We start from the raw sequence: 24785 nt of genomic DNA, 5'->3' as shown, positions 1-24785 counted from the left end.
GATTAACACATTTTAGTGAAGAGGAAATATTAATATATAATTTCCTTTAGGGAAAAAAAGAAAAAAGCACTATGTGCTGCAGTGATAATTACAGAAATTTAGCCCAAAATTCCCAGTGTTTTCATTTGCAGGTTATGTTGAAACATGTTTTACAATACATTTCAGTATTTTTTTGAAGTTTATTTGAATGCAATACATTGGGTCTGTTTCTTTGAAGCAGTAAACAGTGAACACGTGCAATGTGCAGTCTTGGTAAATAGGAATGAGACCAGATAGGGGAAGCAACCACACATTCGAAAAAGATGGGTAATCCCTCTTCATTAAACAAAAGATGCAGCTTGTTGCCAAGGATGTTTGGTGGAAGAACTAAGAATATCCTCTAGATCTTTTTGAGGTGTACAAAAGAACAGTGCAGCTACACAAGAATACACAAAATCAAAGAATAAATATTGGAAAATAGCCTGAAGAAATTAATCTCTCCCTACATATAATCATGCTACCTTCTCTTCATAAGCTGACAAAAACAAGGCAAAAATACATGAAGCAATTGAAACAGAAGGTGAGAAAAGAAGAAGGTTAAGAATTCATTTAAAATTAGAATTAAAGCTGGGATACCAAAATGATTTGACATCTTTTGGTTTTATATGGAGATAATTTTTTCCACTGTTAATAACTCTAAGAAAGTTTCTTGTGATTGGAAGCTATAAATACCATATGTTACATTGGTAAGAAAAAACTGCAAGAATTCTTCCCCTGTGTGAATTCCCTGATGCCCAGATTCTGGAGCAATAAATCCTGATCTTCTCAGTGTGACCTCAGTGCTAGACACAGCAATGCAAAGGTCACAGTGTTCAGAAAAATGTACAGAGACTGATGGAGTCTTATTCTTGGAAAGAATAAGGTTGCCCTCCTTATAATCAATACTTAGTGACTATGGGAATTCTCATGTCTCAGTAAATGAAATTGTAGAGAGGTAGTCTGATCAGATATTCAAAGTGCTCCACAATGAACAGTGACTTCAGCAGAACAGTGCTGAATCATTACTGTTGTGCTTCACATCTAGTGGACCTTTTCAACAGTTGTCCAACAATTCTGCTCTGTCACATAGACTCAGTTCCACCTAGTAGAATCTGATAACAAAGTGAGATTCCTATTGGAAAAAAGGTTTGTGCCCGCCAATTTCCACCAGCATGTCTCTCAGCAGTCACTTCTTGGTGAGCACAGGGCTATGAGAAATAAGTTCCGTGTTCCTTCATGATTAACCTGTTCAGGAACACAGTAGTTTTCATTGTCCACTAGTCCTCATGTCAGGAACAGCTATTTCCATCCACTCTATAATTATTTTTTAATATGTATTTTAAAAAAAATCATTATTACCACATCATTATTTAATAATGAACTCTCAGGAAAAATGCTTTCTGAAAGGCAATGGGCAGGTCACTCAAGGCAAAGCTCTAATCAATTGCCAGGCTTCGTTATTCAGAGACAGTATTCAAACTGTATGTAAAGGAGCATGGGAAATGTCTGTCTCAGGGAAGGGAAGGTGACAAATAGGTCAACATTAATTTAAGTCTCACTGAAGATATCTTTAAAAATAGCTATCTGCAGTTACAGAGTGCTACACTTCCCTCATTTATTTAATGGCTACTCTGCAATGTAAACCTAATTGCAGAAATGATCCATTCAGCACAACATAATTTAAGACTAACAGATTGCATTGTAGAGCTTTAAAAAAGCCTCTGGGGTTTACTGTGCTGCTGCTGGCTCCCACAAGTCTTCAGAAAAGAATCATTCACGCCAACACTGCTAACAGGTGAAAAATTGGTCAGTCCTGCTTCTTTTCGGCAGACTGCTGTCTCCACTTTATTTTCATCAGTTTCATTTGGACTACAAATGAATCACAACAGATCATAGATACATAACCCTTCAGGCATATACTGTGCCATCAGCTGTGAGCCAGAGCATCAGACCTAATACATCAAATTGACATGTTCTGCTAACATTCATCATCTCTTATCATTCCATTGTATCATGACCTGTCTGAGAAAAGGTAAAGAACTAATTGTCATGATCAAGCTAAAGAAATGTAAACCTTTGATTCCAGATACTGTTAATTAAAGCAAAATTTTACAACCCTTGCAAACGAAGTCAACAGACAGTGTTTCAATGACTGTATTTATTGTGTCAATTATTGTATTTATGTATTTGTAGACCAAACACATAATACACTGTGGAAGAAAATCAGGAAGGTAGTCTATAGGATAACTCCATCCCTATGTTGCCTGAGGACCAGGTAAAAAAGATGAGCAAATTATCTGACCTACCAACCTCCAATAATATGTCCTCATAGTCAACATGATCTTTTCAGTAGCCAGAAGCAGTAATGGCCCAACTGTTCCTCATGGATCCCTGATAGCAAGGATACAAGATGACCACAGGCTGCTGGAATAACACAGTTTATAGGTATGTTCTGCTCAGTTCACAAAGCCAGTGCTCTCTTCCCACCCATCCTCACTGCAGCACAGACTGCACCAGATGCACAGGCAGCCAGTTCTAAGTATTCAGATCACCACATCTTTGGCAAAGAGACTCATTTTCTGTCTTGTACGGTGGGTCTGCTGTTTTTATATTTTCCTTTTTTTATCCTACTGTGGCACTGTTTGCTGCTCTGAAAGACATCTATCTCACCACTTGTTCAGCCACGTGGTCACACACTCAGCAACTACAATTCGCCATTTTTGCAAGCTCTGAAACATCATCTCTCTTAAAGGAATATTGCTGATCACGCTGAATGAATATTACTGACCACACTTTAGCAAGAAGGCCTTCTTTTCAAACACATGGGAATATTGCTGCTGTGTTAATAACACAGTTTAATAAAATAACAAAACACCGATATACTACTAGTAAATATATATATATACACACACACATATATATATGTATATATATAAAATAGAAAGGGAACATAAAATAAAAGATATTCAATGCAATTTCTCATGAACTCCATCCACACCAAGCAGCCAGTCCCAGAAAATAGCACCTAGGCTCAAAGTCAATCCCGGAGAGAGAAAAGAGGAAAAAAGCAGAAAGGCCCAGAGGCCTCTGCAAAATGGCGAGATGGCAAATGGCCAAACTAATAAAAGTCCTGAACAGAGCTCCCCTGGCTTTCACAAAAAGAGCAAAGTGAGAGAGAGAGGGACCAGAAGATCCCAACTCTCCTTAAATATGAAGCATGATGCTAATGGGATGGAATACTCTTATTGATCAGTCTGGATGTCAGTCAAGCTCTTCCCCCCTTCCTCGATGCCTCACACCTGTGGGCAGAGCACTCAGAACGTCCTTGGCTCTCAGACCAGAGCAATTAAAAACATTCACTCTGTCCTGGGGTGTTATCTTCTTGTTCTCAAACTAAGTCCAAATAATGACCATGCTAGCTATGAAAAAAGGAAGGTTTCTTAACTGCATGAAAAAAATAAACTCATTTTCAGTCAAACCAGTACATTCACAAATAATCGAAAGCTAGTTGAAGTTTAGTACAGTGTTTCAACATTTTCAGTACCAATCTTTGTGGAATCATTTTCATTTAGCCAAATAATAGATACGGGTCTGCCTGCTTCTCTGATTTTTGCATAGGCTGCCTTACAGATTACAAGCATACAAGAAAAAAAAAAGATACATACCTTGAAGTATATCATTTATGCACTGGACTGGAACTCGGGACATGTAGGTCCCATTCTCAAATTTGCTGATGATTTGCGGAATGATACTGTGCAACTTATTTTTGGTTTCTGTGTTTCCCTAAGTACGTTTATCTATATTGTCTATACAGAATTTAACCATACAGAAATTACACATGGCAGAAGTGGCACTTGTTACTTTTCATACAACTGGAAACACAATGGACCCTGATCTCATAGAACCATTTTGGTTCAAGAAGAGCTTAAAGATCATCGAGTCCAACTGTTCACCTGGCACTGCCAAGTTCACCTATAAAACATGTCCCTAAGCACCACATCTACGTGTGTTTTAAAACCCTCCAGGGATGGCAACTCAACCACTTCCCTGGGCAGCCTGTTCCAATACCTGACAATCCTTTCCATGAAGTAATTTTTTCCTAATATCCAATCTAAACCTACTCTGGTGCAACTTGAGGCCATTTCCTCTTGTCTTATCACTTGTCACTTGGCAGAAGAGACCAACACCCTCCATGCTACAACCTCCTCTCAGGTAGTTGTAGACAGCGTTAAGCTCTCCCCTCAGCCTCCTTTTCTCCAGGCTAAACAGCCTCAGTTCCCTCAGCTGCTCCTCATCAGACTTGTGCTCCAGGCCCCTCAACAGCTTCATTTTCCTTCTCTGAACTCGCTTCAGCACCTCAAAGTCTTTCTCATGATGAGGGGCTAAAAACTGAACACAGGATTCAAGGTGGGGCCTCACCAGGGCTGAGTACAGTGGCACAACCACTTCCCTAGTCCTGCTGGCCACACAATTCCTGATACAAGCCAGGATGCTGTTGGTCTTTTTGGCCCCCTGGGTACACTGCTGGCTCATAGGCAGCTGGCTGTCAATCAACGCTGCCAGGTCTGTTTCCACTGGGTAGCTTTCCTGCCACTCTTCCCCAAGCCTGTAGCACTGCCTGGGGTTGTTGTGACCCAAGTGCAGGACCCAGCACTTGGTCTTGTTTGACCTCACACAATTGGCCTCAGCCCAATGATCCAGCCAGTCCAGATCCCTCTATATGGCCTTCCTACCCTCTAGCAGATCAACACTCCCACCTGACTTGGTGTCATCTGCAGACTTTCTGAGGTGCGCTTAATCCCCTTGTCCAGATAATTGAACAGAACTGGCCCAAATACTGAGTCCTGGGAAACACATGTGTGACCAGCCACAAAATGGATTTGATTCCATTCACCATGACTCTCTGTTATCTCAGTGGAGTGCATCTATGTAGCAATGACATAAACTATTTAAACTACTTAACAGCTTAGATCATTAATCTTCTGTGGAAGTTATCTGCCCTACACATAAAATGTACCAGCTCTTTTCTATAACAACCAGCATGTAATTTCACCTGCAGCCAAGGAGAAAAAAAAAAAATCCTAGCAAACACTGGGAAAGAAAAAGAAAAGACCACTGATTTCCTGGTTTGATTTGCCTTTATGGTTGCAGCTGTACATGCCACCAAACTACCTCTTATCTTCTAGAAACTGTAGAGAAGTCTGCTTTGCTGGCCACCAGCTAGCATTCCACTTTTCAGTCAGAAAAACAAGCACAAAATTTTCTTCAAAGTTAGCAACACTAAAAGTACATTAGGAGAAACACAATAAGAATAATTAATTGTAGTGTATTTCATAACAAAAATAATGTCATCAAGTACAAATGAACACTACACTATCACACAAATCCACATAAAATATAAACAGCAATACTTGAAAACATGCTTGAAATAAGGTCCAAAGTATTTCTAAAGCATTCAATGCCCTCTGACAATTTAAAATTATAAGAAATTTATTCAAAAATATATTAAAATAGGTTACTTTAAGTATTTTACTGTTTTACTATTTTAATGGAAATTTATTATGAGAATTCATATGCAATTTGAGTAGGACCAGCATATCAAGGTTTAATTTAAATTAAGCCTTTTTTGATAAAATATCAGTGTAATCCGTTCCATTGGCAGCCATATATAGCATGGATTTACTTTCTAATCCATCAGATTTAACCATACTGAATTCCTTTTCTCCATTGTAGCAAAGCAAAACTAACACTCTGAACTAGAACAGGAATTGATTTTTTGTGATAACACTGCAGGAAATGCATCATCTATGGTGATTCATGGTGGAAACTGTAACTACCTGTTGATGGTACCTTAAGAATCATATGTCTTAATCCTGAACAGACCTTTGTTATCTCTACTGTACCACTGTAGAGATGTAAATATAGCACCTGATGGCTTTCTACATTACATATATTTGAAAAGAGGATCGATTTTTTCATCTTTTTTTTTTTTTTTACACTGCCCATTAGGTCCCTTTCACTGCTTCACAATTCAGGATGCCAAAGTAATATATCGGAGGTGAAATAATACACTTGAACTGTTAAGAAATTAATGCCAGTTAGTTATTTATAGTTACAAACAAACCACGGAGGAAAAAAAGAAAAAGAAAAAAGCACCCAACATACATATTTATCAAAATACTTATGAGTAACCATGTGTTGACTATAATGTTAATAATTTTCAACAGGGTTAGCAAGGTAAAATACCAAGTGTATTCTGTTATGCAGTTATGATTGCCACAATATCAACTGTAGAGAAAAGCCTTTCTACTTAGTAAGCAATCTTTATTAAACTGTAGACAAAAAATAGCTTCTCTACTACGGCAGTCAGACATTTTTATTTCTATTTAGCACAGAGTGAAAAAACATTGAAATGCTGACAGTGCTTTTAAGTACTAGTTTTGATTAGCAGCAAAGTATGTATTTAATTTACATAGTCTGTTAGGCTGTAAATGAATATGTATATAAATGTACATGACACACTTTTTATATACACAGATTTATACAATGTCTGACTAAAGACAGACGTCTAATATACAGACATTTTGAAATAGCAGCAAAACCAGCTGTTTTTAAAATAACAATCCTTTCAGAAGCTATACCAGTTGAAAATAATGCCTATTAACATGTCATACCAGCATTAGAATTTGCTACTATTCAAACATAAGTAGAGAAATTCCTTCTAAATATGAAAATCATACTGGTGGTGTTTAATCTGTTTCCTATTCTGGTCCAGAGAACCTACATATATTTTCTGTCTGGTCATATTACAAAGCTCCTTTTCTTCCCACAGAAGACATACATGGATATAAATAAGGTTACGTGCTCTCTTAATTTCATTCCAGAAAACCTGACTATGCAGGAACTCATTAAAAAAATATATAAAAATAGAAGATATGTACTGTTGGAAATTGTGTTTTCCTCCTAATGTATAAACCTGAAAGCATCTTTCCCAATGTTCCTTGTAAAGTGCTTATGCTGTAAACAAAGCTAAAGTTAACAGTATAGTTCTCAAATATCCCATGAGGTCTCTTGAAGCTGTCCCACACTGGAGTTTCATCTGGAAGGTATTTAATGAGTGAAGTTTGCTCCTTTGGTAATCAGACAGTCTCAGCTGAAGTACAGGTAGGTTGACTTCATTAGAAACAATTCTGAACCCTTATTTTAGAATTACAGGTTCTCTTTTGCTGGACAGTTCTTTGTTCCCTTCGGATAGTAGAAATACCTGGGAGGGGAAAAAGTTGGTAGTTAGTATGTGTTAGAAGAAATAATTCCCCACTATTCCCAGTCACCATGCATGGGATCAACCTTTGTACTGTCAGAAGAAAACTGATGTACAAGCATGATATCAAAGCCAAGGAACCTCAGAAATCTATCAAAAGAAATATCTTAGTTCAGAGTTTACAACAGGGTTTGATGCAGAAATGTCTGGATGACATTTGATCATTTATGCTACACACAGGGAATTAGTTCATCTCATGATCCCCTGACTCAAAATTCTGACAATATTTTAGTGCTCTGTTAAGGCTACTGTTAAGCATGTACCTACTGTGACACAAAATCCCAGTAAGACAAACAGCTATTCCTTCTTTCTATGTAATTTTCAAATGATCCATCTTAAGTAACAGGTTTCAAATTAAATTTCAAAGTTGGAGGTGACACTTCGATCAGGCCTAAGAGTTATCTTTTATTTATGGAACACTGTGTCAGAAGCATGAAGATCTGACTTTCCCTTAGGGGTAAATGGAAGCTGATAGCAAAAAGGCAGTCTTCCAGGATAAGGGACACAACCACAGTATTTAGAGGAATACAGTGCCTGTTAGTACTATAATGACATCCTAAAATAGCTTTTATTGTATCTTACACTGCTATATCAAAACAGCTACCTATGTAACAAGGTGCAATTCCTCCCCTAGCCACAGTCATGAAGGATATCTTGACACAGTTAAAAAGAATTTATCTTTGTATGGCCCTGACTTCTGAGCACTGAAGCAAATCTTGTCTTCCATTTCTTTGAAAACTTTCAGATTGTTTTTCACTTAACCTAAGAATTCCCAAAATTCCTACCAACAGCATCTTGCTATGACATGGAAAGGTATTGCATGCTTCTCAGCTAAAATACCCTAGGTGGACCAAACCATTGAAGAAAGCCTCAAAAAAAAATATAAATTCCTCTTTACTGGAAGTCAAAGTGTTTAGTTCAGAGCGGCTGTATAAGACACAAGTCTGCTAGCACAAGAATGATTCCAGACTACAGTGAGCTTTCTGAACCACCTTGAGTGAGAAGGTGTCTTCTTATTTGATGTTATTTGACAGACTTTATCTATGCTTTATACAAGAACTCTGCCAAGTTGGCATCTCAGACACACAGAAGTGAGTCTCAGAGTAAATCTCTTCCTCAAACTCGTAGAAAGACGTGCTTCAGAACTGCAAGAGCAAACTCATCTCAGCCAAACAAGTCTGTGACGACAGATGCTTCTACTAAAAGATGGGAAGCTTATATAAGAATGTCTGAGAGCTCAGGGCATGTGATCTCTGCAAGGGACCAGAGCCATCTGCCTAGTGTTGAAAACAGTCGTTCCCACAGTCCAAATGCTGACAGACAGCTTCATAAACATACTTTTTTTCTACAGACAGTGAGGACTTCAGGCATTTCCACTGTCAGGAGACCACTTAATTTTGCATATTTATCACTGAACTTTACCAATGACTTGGTACCTGCCAGTCAGCTGAAATTCAGGCCAGATACTGCTTCACTTTTCCCAGTCAGGAGTGAAATACGCCTTGTCACATATCTCATTGCTAAAGAGAATCTTCATCTGAGTGAGGTGAGAGGTTCTGCATCAATGACAGTCCTACCACATGATCACACTATTTGGTACTTGCACCAGACTGATCCCTGGATCACCTCTGTGTTCTGCACAATGCAGTCTCATGAATTAAAGCCAGGTTCTACATCTAAGTCTTTTAAACCCAGCAGCCCCGATACTACTCAAATCTAGTTGCTGATTGCTAGAGCAATAAACAGTGCCTGCTACAGTGCATGTTATTCTGATTCACAAGGGAAAAAAAAAGCCTAAAATATTAAAAAAGACTGACTTACTAACCAAAGTGGGAAAAGTTCTTGGTTTTGTTTGGTTTGGTTTTCGGTCGGTTGTTTTTAGTTTTTTGTTCGGTTTGTTTTAGTTTTGTTCGGTTTGTTGTTGGTTTTGTGGGTTTTTGTTCATTGGGGTTTGTTTGTAATTAATGGTATTGTAGTCTTAGCAAAATGCAAATCCTTTTTCTGTGCCATTAGACTACTGTCCACCCCTGAACTGACCAGAATATTCCTGCAATTCTCTAAAAATCCAGTTAGCGGTAAGTTTTTCACACTTGGCCATCTGATTTTGACATGCACAGCTGCTATTATAATATCCTAGGATCTAAGGCATATGTTTTCCCTAGTTTATAAGTCATTATTTCTCCAGAGCGCCACTGTATCATTAACAGGAAGTATTGGCACATGTATTTTCTGAGTACGGCCAATACTGGTGTGGCTGTACCAACTCAGCAAAAATTATGTCTCTAGCAAGCATAAAAGTGTGTCGTGTAACTATCAATATGTGCAATGGCAAACTCTATCCAGCAAGTGTTTTTTAATCCATCTCTTGGTCACACATTCCATTGTCATTGGAACACTCTATATTCATCAATGTGACAAGGATTACTCACTGCCTTACCCTAGGAGGTGGATGAAATCGAAGCTAGGATCAATTGCTACACCGTGTTTTCATGTTGCTTCTCCTTTCTCTAATTTCTCTAGAATCTGTGATTGGGAAAGGTGGCTCAATACTGTCTCTTAGGGGAAGGACAGCTAACTCAAAAGATGTAGTGAATGCTGGTCTGTGGGAACAGGGCTGCATACTTACAGTGCTACATGGACCCTTAGCTGATAGGTGTCAGACCAACAGGTGGGTAGATCAAAGACTTGCAACCACAGACGTTTAGAAGGAAGAAAAACCAAAAATCATGTACCACTGAGCTTTCACAGATGTTTTTACCTCTTTGGGGACAAGTACAAATCAACAGAATGCTGGTCTGACTCTAATAAACATTGCTGGCCAAAACAATCTTCTTTTGTACGTGGGACATGTAAGAAGTAAGAATAAACACGGACAACCATTTGGAGGAAGAAAACAGTTAACAGCAAATGCCAGGCAACAATAGCAAAAAGTGGTGCCAAAACAAATTACAAAGTAGCAGAGTGTCTTAAATCACCTAGATATCACTAAGTCAAAAATCCACTTTAGATTCCAGGAGCACTGGAGCTGTGTACTTTCATCTGCTGTCTAGTTTCGTATGCTCTAGAACGTTAAAAAACATTAACTAAGTTAAATACAAATTTGAATCCATTAATCATGTCACACAAAGAGGTGCAATAATACTGAAGATACATAGATAATGTGGTAAGAATTTGCAGACAGAAAAAGCCCCATTAACGCACTTCCATTTTCAAATGATGCACCATAGACCAAATATAAATGACGGCTGCCTCAGAGGCAAAATACAGAAATTGCTGTCATTCCTGATCTATTTTTCCTCTGTGAATAATACTTTATGCTATTCTTTGAGTAGTTAAAAATGTATAGCTATCATTAGAGCCAGACTTGACAGTTTTCCTCTTAATGAGATACCTCTTTCTAACTACTCCAATGGTTGCTTCTCTAAAACCTCAATAACAGCAGAAAAGATTGCATTGAACAAAGTTATGAAAATTGTGACAACACATCAATATATGCATTTGAATATGCAGATTATTTCCTTCTATTCTTATTTGCGTTGCAACCATTCTTTTCCTACAAAACTAATATTGAAACAAAATTTCTCTCATAAACAGACCTCTGGTCATATGAGCTTGTAATGGTCTTGGCTGTGATGGAGTTAAATTTCTTCATAGCAGCTTGTATGGTGCAGTGTTTTGGGTTTGTAACGAAATCAGTGTTGTTAACACACCAGTGTTTCAGTTATTGCTGGACAATTCTTACACAACATCAAGGCCTTTTCTGCTTCTCACATCACCCCACCAGAAAGTAGGCTGGGGGTGCGCAAGAAGTTGGGAGGGGACACAGCTGGGACAGCTGACCCCGGCTGACCAAAGGGATATTCCACATCATGTGACATTGTAAAAGCTGAGGGAAGAAGGAAGAAGGTTGGGGGGGATGTTCAGAGTTATGGTGTTTGTCTTCCCAAGGAACAGTTAGGCGTGATGAAGGCTTGCTTTCCTGGAAAGGGCTGAATATCTGCCTGCTGATGGGAAGTAGCAAATTATTCTCTTAGTTTGCTTTGCTTGCACACAGAGCTTTTACTTTACATATTAAACTGTCTCTATCTCAAGCAACAAACTTTCTCACTTCTACCCTTCCAGTTTGCTTCCCTTTCCCACTGAGGGGGAGTGAACGAGTGGCTGTGTGGTGCTGAGCTGATTATTTGGGTTAAACAATGACAAAGCTACAGCACTCAGCTGAACACCACTCGTCTGTCTGACCATTGCTATTTTTGTTTATTCATAGCTTTTTTTTTTTTCATATAACTGAATTTCTGCTTGGATTAAATCCCTTAATGGAATTCATTAAAAATAGATTTCTGCATCTATTTGGATATTACACATCTACTTCTATATAAAAAATCATGATGAAAGTTTAAAACCCGTATTCATTGCCCTATTCACAAACAGGCTCACAAACAAGGAGCTTGCCTCTTGTGCAGTACAATATTAAAAGAGAAGGAGAAAAACAAAGGGTGACACAACAGATGTGAACAGAATAATTCTGAAACATTACAGGGGGATTATTTTATGCATGTTTACCAAATTTCTGTATAAATAAGTAATACAATTGGAGTACTGAGTCATTTCAAGAGATTAGTGATAAATGGGCACAAGTTGATTACTCAAGATAAAGCTGAGGGTTATTATCCTCAGCTGGTCATTAATCCCCATGAAATAACTGGCATTGAGATAGTAATTACTATTATAATGAAAATGGGGAAAAAAAAAAAAAAAAAGCATGACATTTTTCTTATGAAGCTGTCTTGGTTTCTAAAGAATTCATGTTTCATCACCCAATCCAGTTGCTTGAATCATTTTAACCCTTTATATAGTTTATTCATCCTACTACAATTTTAATGCCATTGCCTCATTCAAGGTTTGATTTCCTATCATATATTCCTGGAATTCTGGGAGGCACAGCAAGGGACAACAGTGATAGGAAAGACAATAAACACAAATGCCCCCAAATAACAGAAAATAAAGAAATAATATTTTCAGAATGCTTTCTCTATAACATGTGTTCCATGATGCAGTAGGAGATTGCGTTATTATGCTTTATGCTATTTAGCTGTTTATTCTGCATTTAATAGTGCTTTTTGAAATAGCACACATGTCCCATGTTGTTCCACAGCAGGGCCTTCTGAGGACTTTTGAGTCGTTGGAGTTCTTTTTTTTTTCACATTTCTGTTAGAAGAGCTAGAAACTTATTATGGGCAGAAGGGAAAGCAATTTGTTTCCAGCAAGAAACACCATCATTCTGTTTCCATTGTGAAAGCCCCATACATGCAGCATCATTACAACTTCTCATCTTAGAAACTGAGAAACACGAACCAAAATATTTTAAAATAAGCTAAGAAAGTTGAAAAATAGGTGTATTACCCCATAAGTTCCAAAACAAGATACAAATATTCATTACTCTTAGTACTTTTTTCCAAAGCTTTTCTGTGAACACTTTTCTAGGAAGGGGATCTTAGGAAGGCTACAGGATGTACCAAGTTTCTGCTGGAAAGTCTGCAGTTGCTTCTGAAATGTTCCACTGCATATAAAAGAAAGAAATTAGAGCAAGGCTCAAAACAGTTTCATGCAAGAAAGGCTGATAGGATGTTGCTCTGAGGGCTGCAAACCAAATTCTGTGTGGTGGAAAAGAAACAGATAACAGTGGACACTGATAAGTGACTTGCAGTGCAGCTTGAGAGAGTGATTTGTCCTTCTAGCTTGCTTAAGCTGTTTGGAGAATTTGAAGCAAAACCTGATGATGCATGTCTGCTAGCCAAATGAATCATTCAACACTGGACAGCTATCAAAACTGGACTGCATGGCTATTTGGAGAGAGAGTGAGAAGGAAAAAAAGAAAAAAGAAAAATACAGTTCTGAAAAGCTCAGAATGGCATTGAGCAAGAGCATACTTTAGAGAACACAGTAAGTCCTCTGGAAATAGAGACATGCTTTTGTCAGCCAAGGCCCAAGCATGGTCTGTCAATTTTCTGGAAGAGCAATCAAAATACGAAGACATTTGGGGATAGAACATTGTCTGGAAAAGAAATAACGTAATAGTGACAGGGGAACAAAGCAAAATTATGCATCACAGTAGGTAATAGGATTCAAAAGCATAGAGAAAAATCAAGGACATGTATTGTTGCTGGTGACAGATCAACAACTGGGTTGCTGTACGACTATTTTGTATCTGCCAGCTAAAGCCAAGACATGCCTGAGTGCCAGACACACATGCAATGCAGTCAGCCAAAATCTACAATAGCTTGTTACATGCACACATTAACAATTATAAGCAAGAAGAAAAAATAATCAAATCTAGACAACATACTTCTAAATTTCTAAGGAGACTATATCTATAAGGAGATTTCACTCCATTCCTTTCACCCGCTCCAAAATCTTTGTCTTTGCTCCAAGTCCCATGAACAAAGTTCAAAACAACACTGACTGTGGATGACGTATCAGCATTGCTGAAGAAGCAGCATAACTCAGGGGAAACACAATGTGACTTCCACTATACTCCTGAGAAAACCAGATACATAACACATCCACCAATGTGAAGAAGGATGCTGAGCATTCACTGTCCTCCTCCAGACCTTATGTATGTGTGAAAATGGACTGCCTGCTCTTTTCCCCATTTCCTTCTGCAGGATGAACATAGCATAGAGAACACCTAATAATAAGGACACCTAACACTGTCCCGTGTGGCTAGGAAGCATATTCTCTTATGTCTCCTTTAAAACAAAATTTCCAAAAATGTATAAAAATAACTTCAGATTCTAAAGAACAACTACTCTCCTGGGAATTTCAGCACAGCAGCAAAATAAGCAGCCCTGAATGAATCAGGAAACAACAGAATGGTAATTATTTTACTGCTGTTAGTCTCATGCATTTCTGTGGCATTCCTGTGTTACATGTTGAGAACACTAGCATATTTTCCTGCAATCTTTAAGCATCCTTCATATTTCAGCCATTACTTTTACAGCAATAGGACACAAGGGAATGGAACGAAGCTGCATCAGGGGAGGTTCAGATCGGACATTAGGAAAAGGTTCTTCACTGAGAGGGTGGTCAGTCCCTGGAACAGGCTCCCTAGGGAAGTGGTCATGGTACCAAGCCTGTCAGACGTCAAGGAGCATCTGGATGACACTCTTAGTTATATGGTTTAGTTTTAGGTAGTCCTGTGAGGAGCAGGGAGTTGGACTCAGTGATCCTTATGGGTCCCTTCAATTGAGATAGTCTGTGATTCTACGATTTCCACTAATAGAAATCTTATTTTTATAGTAGTTTGTGTAAAATACTCAAGTCCATATTCAGCACAGACCTGTTTATGGTTAATGGCAGTAAGATGCTTCTTGCCAGTCTGTTTGTGAGATAAATGCCTACACAGCTACAGCAGCTACAGCTCATTTATTAATTTATAATAAGAGACACTAGATCTTGATGTTAAAAATGAAAGCCTTTTTCATCTTTTTTTTTTTTCATAAATTGTGTGATATTTTTTCTACAGCACCAAATCTTGAGAGCTTGTGATTAGGACAGAAAATTTAAAATACTTGAAAACAATTATAAACAAATTTGTTAGACCTCATGGCTGCAAAAGTGATTTGTAAACATGATTCAAGTATACCCTGAAGGTTTAAGGAGTGAATTATTATTGTATTTTGGGAGTGCTGAATCATGATTTTTCAATACTTACAGCTGGCAGCTGCAAGGCATTTGTAAACTGGAATTCCAGTTTAATGAGTACCTATAAAAACATTCAGACTAACATTTGAAACTTCTCAAGCTAGAATCAATCTATGCGGAAAAGTTTGCAGAGATAATAAATAACTGAAAAATACCACTGAGACACCAGGAGCTATAAATTCTTAAAACCTCTTAATAGATGTATAAGAGGGAGTGGGGGGTGGGGTGGGTGCATGTTTGTTCCTTTGTTTTAGAAAATATAACTGCAGTCTCCCAGGCTTTATAATGTTGTTTACTGCAAAGAGAATGAACTTACATTTTGCACTAAAGCATATCTGAGATAATAAACAACAGGCTAGCAGGTAAAAAGAATGAGAAATGCTAAGCTTATGTTGTGGACTATAATGATTTTTTTCATGTATTTTCTTTCTTGTGTTCCTCAAAGGTTTCCTGTAAGCAAGACATACCATCTCCAGGACAAGGCATTTGCCCATTTTCAAAGATCATTGAATTGTTTTCACCCCCTGCACTTTTTTGCTAGCAACCACTTATTCTCCTTGTGCTGTACTCAAATGTTTCACTAAATTTGTCAGCTTCATCCTTTAAACTTTGTAATGGTAGAGTATTATAATAAACTACAATTCTATTTAAATGAAACTTTTGTTCAGCTGTGGTTTTATATGGGAAAAATGAGAGGAAATTGCTGCCAAACTTGGATGACTCTATGATCTGATTGAAGAATGTGGCCAAAAAAACCTGCTTAGATTAGCTAATATGTCCCACATACATTTCTTGCAGTCCATGCATCCATGTATTATAATCCACCATGTACTGCACTATGTTTAAAGTGAAATTGCAATAACATAAACAGACATGATACATTCGGAATTAGCACATCATAATTAACTTTTTCTTTTCAAATTGAACACTCACCTGTTAGAAGAGAAATTGTAGTAACCACTTTCCTCTAGCACCTCTTCAATTAGAGTCTACAAGACAAAAGAAATTAATTTCAGGAAATTATCTTTATTAAAAATAATAAATCAATACATAGAGGTATATTTATAGCTTACCTGCAAGTGTTCATACGTCATCCCTTCCGCTACGTCATAAGTGCCAACAATACCTTAAAGTAAAAGGCAAGTAACATTATACTACTGAATTTGGGGGTTATGCTCCCTCATCAGATTCTTAGCAATTCCACTACAAATATAATGACAAGAGAGATGCTTGATCATTAGTAGTTTATTTCACCGACCACAATGACTCCCTGCAAAAGTGAGAAGCATCTTATGGCATGATGTGAACATTTTAGGTACACAATGTTATCACATTATGAAAGAGTTCTAACTGATGGAAAATATTTTAAATACTTAATGTAACAGAACACAGAAATGCAACATTCTTATTCTTCCCCACTGACAATTTACAGCAGAAAGGGCACACAAGAGATTAAAAAATCACAGATATTGAGCATCTGAACAAATTGCATTGCTGTCTCTGGGAACAAAATAAAGCTCATATAAAAGGTAATTGTTAGGGACTCATTTCCTATTCAAATATCACCCTTAACACGTAGTATTATTTTTGGGTTTTGCAATAAGCCGTGGAACATATGCTAGTTTCAAAAGAAAGGCCAGCAAAAGCAAAGTTTGTCACTCTTGTTTCTGGCACCACAGTTTTTAATACAACTATGTCCTCTAGTCTGTAGATTGTGATATAGCTTTTCCTGTATTTGGAAGAATGGAAATCGCACAAATACCAAATTACAGACTGCACATTTCCCTTATGTCCATATGTCCACAAAGAGGCATATGATGAAGCAAGTCTCTGAACTAGGAACTGTGGTTCCCCACCCTGGACAATGCCAATGATGGTAGGTTTGAATAAAGTTGGAGTTCATGATTTGTCACACTAAGTATCACTAGACCAAAATGTACTTGATACAATTAATTTTCTAAAGCATATATATACTTTATATAGATGTGGCATAGCATGTAGCATTTCCCTCATCAAGTTTGTAGGGCTTGATCTAGCTAGGTAATTAAATAATCAAAGTATAACTGTTTCAAACATGACAGAAGAACAGAACAGGGTTTAAATAGAGTTTCTTTGAAAATCATGTGCAAGGACAAGTAAATCCTAAGTAGGACACTTTCAGTTAAAATAATTTCTATTGATTTTCATGGAGGAACCATGTGCTATTTACATCTTTGATATTTCTTTGTCATTCCAAAGTATACTCTCTTAAATCAGCAGAATGTCCCATCCATAGTAAACCGCATATCTTACCAGGAATTAAACAAAACAAACAAACCAAAAAATACTGATAATGAAAATCAGTATAGTCAACATAACTTTACCGTCTTTAAAGACAGACCTTAGAGCAGCAATTCCTTCTGCTTTGCTACCATACACTTCATTAGAAACATATATGCCGCTACAGAGATTTTGTTGCTTTCTTTACCTTTTCTGTCATCTGGAAGCAATGTATTTCCACCTGAAGAGAGAAGTACCAGACGCCAATCTGCTGTGAAGAAGTTGGGCTCAATCAATTCAGGAGAACCTTGCAGCAGCTTGGGAAGTTAAAAAAAAAAAAAAAAAAAACAAAAAACAAAAAACCACACAAAACAAAACATAAGCAAAGGACAAACTTCAGACTCTCATCAGGCATCCCTTCCTATGTTTCCCAGTGCAATCAAAAGTCAAAGAAGAGTCAAAGGAGACTTAAATGCTTTTTAGATTAATGAAAAGGTGGTGAACACAACTATGAACATCCTACATCTCTCCAGAAACACTGACTGAGTGTTGCAAGCTTCCAATCTGCACTTGGTATAAAGCACTGAATTCTCTAGACTCTCTGAACAAAATGTCATACACTAGACATTTCTGTGAAGACAAACAGAGAAGTGCATCCCCATGAGCCTAGGGCAGAAACAGCCAGTTACTCTGATTTTCAAAACTGAGGGCTTGAAGCAAAATCGTTAGTCCGTATTCAAATGATATAATTCCCATTAGAGAGATCCCAGCACTTCTGAGACCTTAAAGTCAGTTCAGCTACTTGATTATGTGAACAAGGGTACTGCCATTAAACTTAAAAACATCTAGTTTTGAAAATATCCAATGGTTAACAACTCTGACATGAAAATATCTTTGTGGGCAGGAGAGAAATTTCAGTTGTGCATTTCTGCATCATGTTAACACTTTTACAGTTACAGAAACAGAAGAATACCTGTTGTTGGAAGACCTTTACCCCACCACTGTTCAGTGCAGAAATCTTTTTGTCTCTTATTCTAATTAGGTTTTCTAATTCAACATAGTTAAAAACCCATCATTTTAAAATTGTATTTGCAGAAATTGCACAGCTTCTAACAACGCTTGCTGGAAGAGTTCAACCTAATTATTTTCCCTAGGTTCTTCCTGTTATCTCTAAATGATGTTATCCAACTTACTTATAATGTTGACTTTGGTAAAATATGTACAATTTATTCACTGTTGCTTATCAATTCTCCATCTTTCTAACTGCGGGTTTTGTTGCTGCTTTGTATTAATAGTTTCTTTAACTATTTCCTTCAGGGTAGAAGTGCCCAGTATTGCATTCATCATTTCAAACATCTTATGTTTACTACCATTTACTTCTGAAATAGCGTATTTCTTCCCTTTACTTCAGGTTTAAATCCAGCAGTTTTGAAACTAACACAATTTTACAATTGATAACACTTATAAATAAATAGGTTCCTTTATTTCTAGGTATTTGAAAATTAGGTTAGCACTTCCTTTTTCTTACCATATATTTGGGTATCCTTTCCTGAAAACTTTGACTCAATACCCATTGAGCAAAAACTTGCTTAGATTTAATATTACGGCCAAAATACGGAAATATTTTAATATAAACCACAGTTTGATTTACAGGACAGCAAACTGGAATGAAACTGAGGGTCGGAGAGAGGCATCTCTAAGTATCTTCCAAATGTACTACCGATCTGAATACTAACTAGCCCCCTTCTGTGGAGCTTAAGCATTTCAGACTAATTATTACAAAAGTACAGGAAGGATTTAGCATTTGGGGTCAGTCCATCCCATAGCAAACAATGACTTAGAAGACTCAGTTCAAGTAGGTGACAATCAAGTTAGATTACACAGGAGATTTACGTGATAAGAAATTATTTGTCATGAAACTTTAGATACTGTCACATACCTAATAACTGCTTTGTTATCAATTAAAAAATAAAATATCTTAGCTTCACAGTCTCCCACAGTACACAGATGCCGAGGATGTCATTTTCAGATCCTCTGCTGACTACAGTCTTCTCAGGAGATTTTGCAGGAACATTTAGAAACTCTGATATTAGTTGTGACCTCTTTCTCTGTCGGAAAGGACCCAGCATGTCATTGGAAAACAAGCAGGCATGGTTCTTTAGTCATGCCATTCTTGCAAATCTGTGGTATTTTTAAATGATGACAATAAACTGTTCCTGACACACTACGCAACAATGGGACAATGTATGCTACATTCAAGACATTCCGGGACAGTTTTGGTAGGAATACATTGCAAAACATGAGTAACACTGGAAAACTAATAGTAAATTAAGAAGAGCTCACTTAAGTTAAGAGCTTTTATAATCTTTATCAGCCTTTGCCACAGAAAGTTACATTTTCCTTTCTCTTCTCTTTTGGAGCTCTGATGAGATGAAGTCTGATTTTGCATATGAGCAGCTAGTAGGTCCTTTCCATTTACCAAAAGCGTTCTAATGATCAAACACAAACTTGAAACCAATCTGTAGAAGCTGCTTACTTAAGAAGCCTCCGTATTTTCCAAATAAAGGATAGATAGAGAAAATTCTAAATATTTCATTTTAAAAATGGAATCTTACACTCATATTTTTGTGATATTAATATCAATAGCTTAATTCAAGTAGAAGAAAAGTTGATCATAGGTAGTAATTGGTGTACTACACCTTCTTCATTTCTGATTTCAGATTACAGGGATTGCTCTGCTGACTGAAGAGGCACTTCTTGAATCTCTCAATGACCCTCCTTTTCAAGTTGCATTGCAAAGCTGGAGGAAGCTATACAAAACAAAGAAACAGATGTTTTCACTGCTCAGATACACGTCCCATAAAAATGACCTAATCAGCAGCACCATTATTGAAAGAAGTAGCTATAGTGCAAAAAGAAAAATTAATGTTAATAGCATGGCAATAAATAGTAGTATAAGACTTGATATAATGGCACATTATAATAATGCTCCTAAGTTTGATCATCCTATTAGTCTCACTCTCCTTAGCCTTGAATGTAAATATCATAATGAGCCTAATACAGGTAATACTAGATTTGGCACCATGATCAAAGTGCCAGTATTTGGGACATTTTTCTGCAGACAAAGCCCATGGAACATCAGAGTAGATTTAATCTGGGCTATAATGAGTCACTCCAGCAGAAATTAATGGAATTTTATAGACCTTCATTCAATGTGTGTAGAAATTGGGAATGTTTCTCATGGCTTCGACATGCTCTTTTAAGGTCCTTATTTACATCTCAACACAATTCAGAATGTGACTTTTGCTAGAGGCAATTTTTCACTAGGCTACAAAGCAAAACTGTATACTTTTTCTCCTGTGTTTTGTGGTTGAGAAAGTACACATCTTTCAACTACATTTGCAAAAGAAAACCACGCATCATACTTTATTGTGTTTTAAAGTCTTCAATCAACAGTTCAAATGAGGTCTTTTCCTTTGCTCTTTAAGATATTAAAACCATTTTTATGCTCCAACAGTAAATGTAAAGCTTTAGCTGTTGGTCACTGCAACAACACCAACCCAGTCTGATAACAGTTCTATGGTATGTACTACTTTTGGAAGGATGTCCTATGCTGTTTCTGTATAGCTGTTTATACATGCAGAGCATGTTTATAAAACCATTATTTTCTACCTTTTAGTACAGAGTTTATAATCACATCACTTATGTAAATTCACAAAGTGCCACTCCATTGAATTCAGGAAGCTTTCTGACTACGCTAGGCAGGTTTGACCGCTAATGATTCACATTCAACCACAGTCACAGTACACATTATAAAGATTTTTTTTCCCCATTGGAACAAATTACTGCTCCAAGATGGCTACAAATCTGCAACAGCTATATTGGCCTCACAGGAGTCCTGATTTGCTCTGGCAAACCAGGGATCAAGGTTAGATCCTAAGCATAAAAGAATTTCATCAGACTGCTGGTTGCATGAAGTTTTTTGTTAACAGGTACTACTCCCTTTTAATGCAGATAAGGCCTTACACACATGATTCAAGACAGATGTTGAATGTTGCTTAGACTGTGAGTAAAAAAATAATGCCTGCCAGATACTTTATAAACTACCTGCCACTGCAATGAGCTGCGTGCAGTAAAGGTACCATGGGTGTACTGGGATATTCTGAAGCAAAAGTGATAAAGGACAAGTCCACTGCATGAGAAACCCGGAGTTACCTCAAGCAATAGTCTTCAATTTTAGCTTTTGTTTTAATGAAAACAGATGTCAGATCAGTAAAAAAATAAAAAGGCCCAGGATTTACATATTATTTTTTTTTTTCTTTTAAAGCTTTTTCTTGCATTGTTTTCCAGAGATCACTCTGGTTCTTGTTCCCATGGAAACTGGATTGGGAAGGCTGCTGGCAACCAAGAACTAACAGGCAAGAACTCTCACTTGTAAACTTCAGTTTAGAATTGTCAGCTGAAATAACGCAGAGTTTTAGAAAACAGCTCTTTATTATAAAAAGTATTGTACCTTAGAGTTTTAAGAACATAAACAGGTCCAGGAGAAGCAGATAGCACACAGTGAATAAATGCAGGAATGGATCCTGCTTTTTCTGCCTTCCAATTCCAAAACCACCTGACACCAAAAGCACTGAAGTTCTTATTAATGCTTCAGTGGCCAATTCTGAGTGAGTCTTTGAGTTGCTGTTAGTTCTCAGTTATCAGGCATCTATGTTATGGTAACTTGCACTAATTAGTAGGGCACTTAAAAAAACCTTCAATAGAGAGGGTAGGTTTACTAATGAGCATCTTGGACACCTGATGTAGCATGTGAAGACTGAACTGCTTCATTTCTTTTAGCAGGTGAAGGAAATAATTCTTGCAATAAATTCAATAAATTCCAATTATTTTAAATAACAATTGTTTTCTTTGTCCCTGGTAACTTATTTCCTGTATTACCTGCTTTGATAAGTCTCACAGTTTAAAAAAAAAAAAGGGCAAAATAAACCCAAGTTCAGTTATGCTATTCTGCTCTAAACACACACCTACAAATATGCCTCAGCAATCTGAAATCCCCTGAGGTGATAAAAATCACTTTCCAAATACAAACACTTCATTTTGAAAAATAAGAAGACGTTTACTTAATAATAGCAAACTTTACAAGTAACTGAATGGCAACCATCTTTCTGGAGAATAAAGAGGTTCCTGTCACATTTTTAGTTGAGAGTTCAATGCAGATTTATATCAACTCCATTTTTGCTCTGGAAAGAGCATGAAATAACTTTAACTCTCTTTCACTATGAAAGAGTTGAACTTAAAATAAATCAAGTTTGAAAAAAATCTGATATTTCAAAATATTTAACATATTTAAGATTTGAAATATTGCACTAGAAATCTCAAGAAATTATTACTGTTTATTTATAATAAAAATTATTACTTAGAAGTTATTTAGAAATTATTGCTACAGAGAAGAGCATTTTATGTACTCTCCATGTCAGTATATGATACTAAGTCACTTAAAATATTCATACTGCTGGCATGACAGAATGTTGTAAAAATAATTTACTGTACAATCCACTTTTCTGAGGTGAGCCAATGAATTTTTTTTATATGACTCAATTATTGCCATCCTCCACATACTAATATTCAAGGTTAGTCTTTATTTAAATGATATATTTTTAAAGCATCCTGCCATCTGCAAAAATGTCAAGTTCTGTTGTTTTTAAAGAACAGTGACTAAATTAGCAGTACTTTGCAGTACCATCATTTTGACAACAGCAAATAACTGAAAAGTATAGAATGTCAGAAGCAACAGTAATGCATACTTGAGTGATGAAGATAATTTTGTGCAGCTGAATAAGAATCTGCTGAACAGGGTCACTGATCTGACGCACCTTCCGCTGTGATACAGCAATTCCTGCCGATGCTGTAGATGACAACAGTAAAATCAGGAGGACAGCTCATTTTGTTGCCTTAATATATAAACAGCATACACTGTTCAAAACCTGTAGGTGTAAATATTAAGTTTAAATGCATGGCTTGGTTTTCCAGTAATGCTGGGAACAAAAAAGAAAGGATAATATAAAAGCTGAAAAGACTAGACCAGGGATGTCAAACTCATTTTCACCAGCGGCCACATCAGCCTCGCGATTGCCTGCAAAGGGCCGAATGTAATTTTAGGGCTCTATAAATGTAGAAGCAGTTACATTTATGAACCGGTAAACATGAGTTTGACACCCCTGGGTTAGACAATGTAATTGATAATGGGTTTCAAAAGAAAAATCCATTTCTCTGACTCACTTCTAAGTTACTCTAAGAGAAAAGAAGTATTAATGTAACTCACTAATCATAAAAGTTTTCCACCATTTATTCAAAAGGAAATGTAAACATATGATAAGCGGAATTTTCTTATTTTAACTTTTTTTTTTAACATAAACTAATATACACTATATTTTTTATATATTGTGATGTTGTGAAATTTATTTTCATTTTACCCTAAGTATTACAACAAAATGTCTGATGTGGACCATTTGGCAAAAAAATTTATTAAAATATATTTTCACGGTGCCTTATAGTGAGGTGTGTTGCTTTATCACAGCTATTTTTTGTTTCCAACATCTAGCAAGAGCATATTTTGAGAGAAACCTCAAGAAAATATGCAAGAAGCTATGAATCCCTTGGGTCTTCTTTACTTTGCATGAGAAAATAGTGGTTTCTGTTCTTTGTCATAAATTTCTCCCCACTAAAGATTTAAAGGACATATTGATGGAGACTATGGAAAGGACCCATTACCAGCATTCTCCATGATCAAAATGATACCACCATGAAGTGTGGAAATAGCATTTTTCATGTTTAGAATAAAAGAACATCAATGTTGAGGAAACACTAATTCTGTAAAAATTCCTCTCCCTACAAAGGAAAGAATAGAGACAATTGCTCTGTATTACAAATTGTATTTTACTTTGGCTTGTAAATTACATAAAAATAGTGTTGACCTGTGAATGTAAGTGAAAGTGGGTTTTAACACCCTTTAAACACAAATATAGTTAGATATTGATAGAAAAATGCATGAGGTTAAGCAAACCACAAAATGGGATTATGCAAACCAGAAAATATTAACACAGATTCAATTTCCATTTATATATGCATGTAATTATGAGCTATGCACATTACATATACACTATATATAATTTTATCTCCCCACCCCTGCCATATTATATGGCATACAAAGTTGGCCTGTTTGAAGAAAATGACTAAACAAGTTTTGAAATTAAATATTTTATCAGTTTTGAAAACTTCTATTTCTTAATACATCTCCCTATCATTTCTCTAAGCATCAACATTTCAAGTAGACCTGTACACTAGACAGATCAGAAGATCAAATTTTCTTTCACTAATTACTAAGAAGAGATCACAAAGATGGAGATCGACAGTAAGAAAGTATTGGCACTTTGAGAAAATAACTTCACTACAAGTTCTTTCTAATATTTTCTTCTAAAGC

The 24785-nt window shown here is 36.6% G+C and overlaps 1 protein-coding gene across 1 annotated transcript in view; it reads right to left on the bottom strand.

The window, feature by feature from the left end:
• Nucleotides 1-5564: 5564 nt before the first annotated feature.
• The window catches only part of NEK10 (NIMA related kinase 10), a 93941-nt gene continuing 74720 nt past the window's right edge, over nt 5565-24785 (bottom strand). The window contains exons 30-35 of the mRNA XM_065831514.2: nt 23110-23210; nt 20002-20112; nt 17511-17619; nt 16117-16169; nt 15977-16032; nt 5565-7282 (exon numbers count right to left, since the gene is read on the bottom strand). Coding sequence (XP_065687586.1) covers nt 7228-7282; nt 15977-16032; nt 16117-16169; nt 17511-17619; nt 20002-20112; nt 23110-23210 — 485 coding nt within the window. The 3' untranslated portion in view covers nt 5565-7227. The remainder of the gene's footprint in view (nt 7283-15976; nt 16033-16116; nt 16170-17510; nt 17620-20001; nt 20113-23109; nt 23211-24785) is intronic.

Source organism: Patagioenas fasciata, chromosome 2 (genome assembly GCF_037038585.1).
Source record: "Patagioenas fasciata isolate bPatFas1 chromosome 2, bPatFas1.hap1, whole genome shotgun sequence".
Taxonomy (NCBI): domain Eukaryota; kingdom Metazoa; phylum Chordata; class Aves; order Columbiformes; family Columbidae; genus Patagioenas; species Patagioenas fasciata.
The sequence above is the reverse complement of the archived record's forward strand: the minus strand, read 5'-3'. Positions and strand labels throughout refer to the sequence as shown.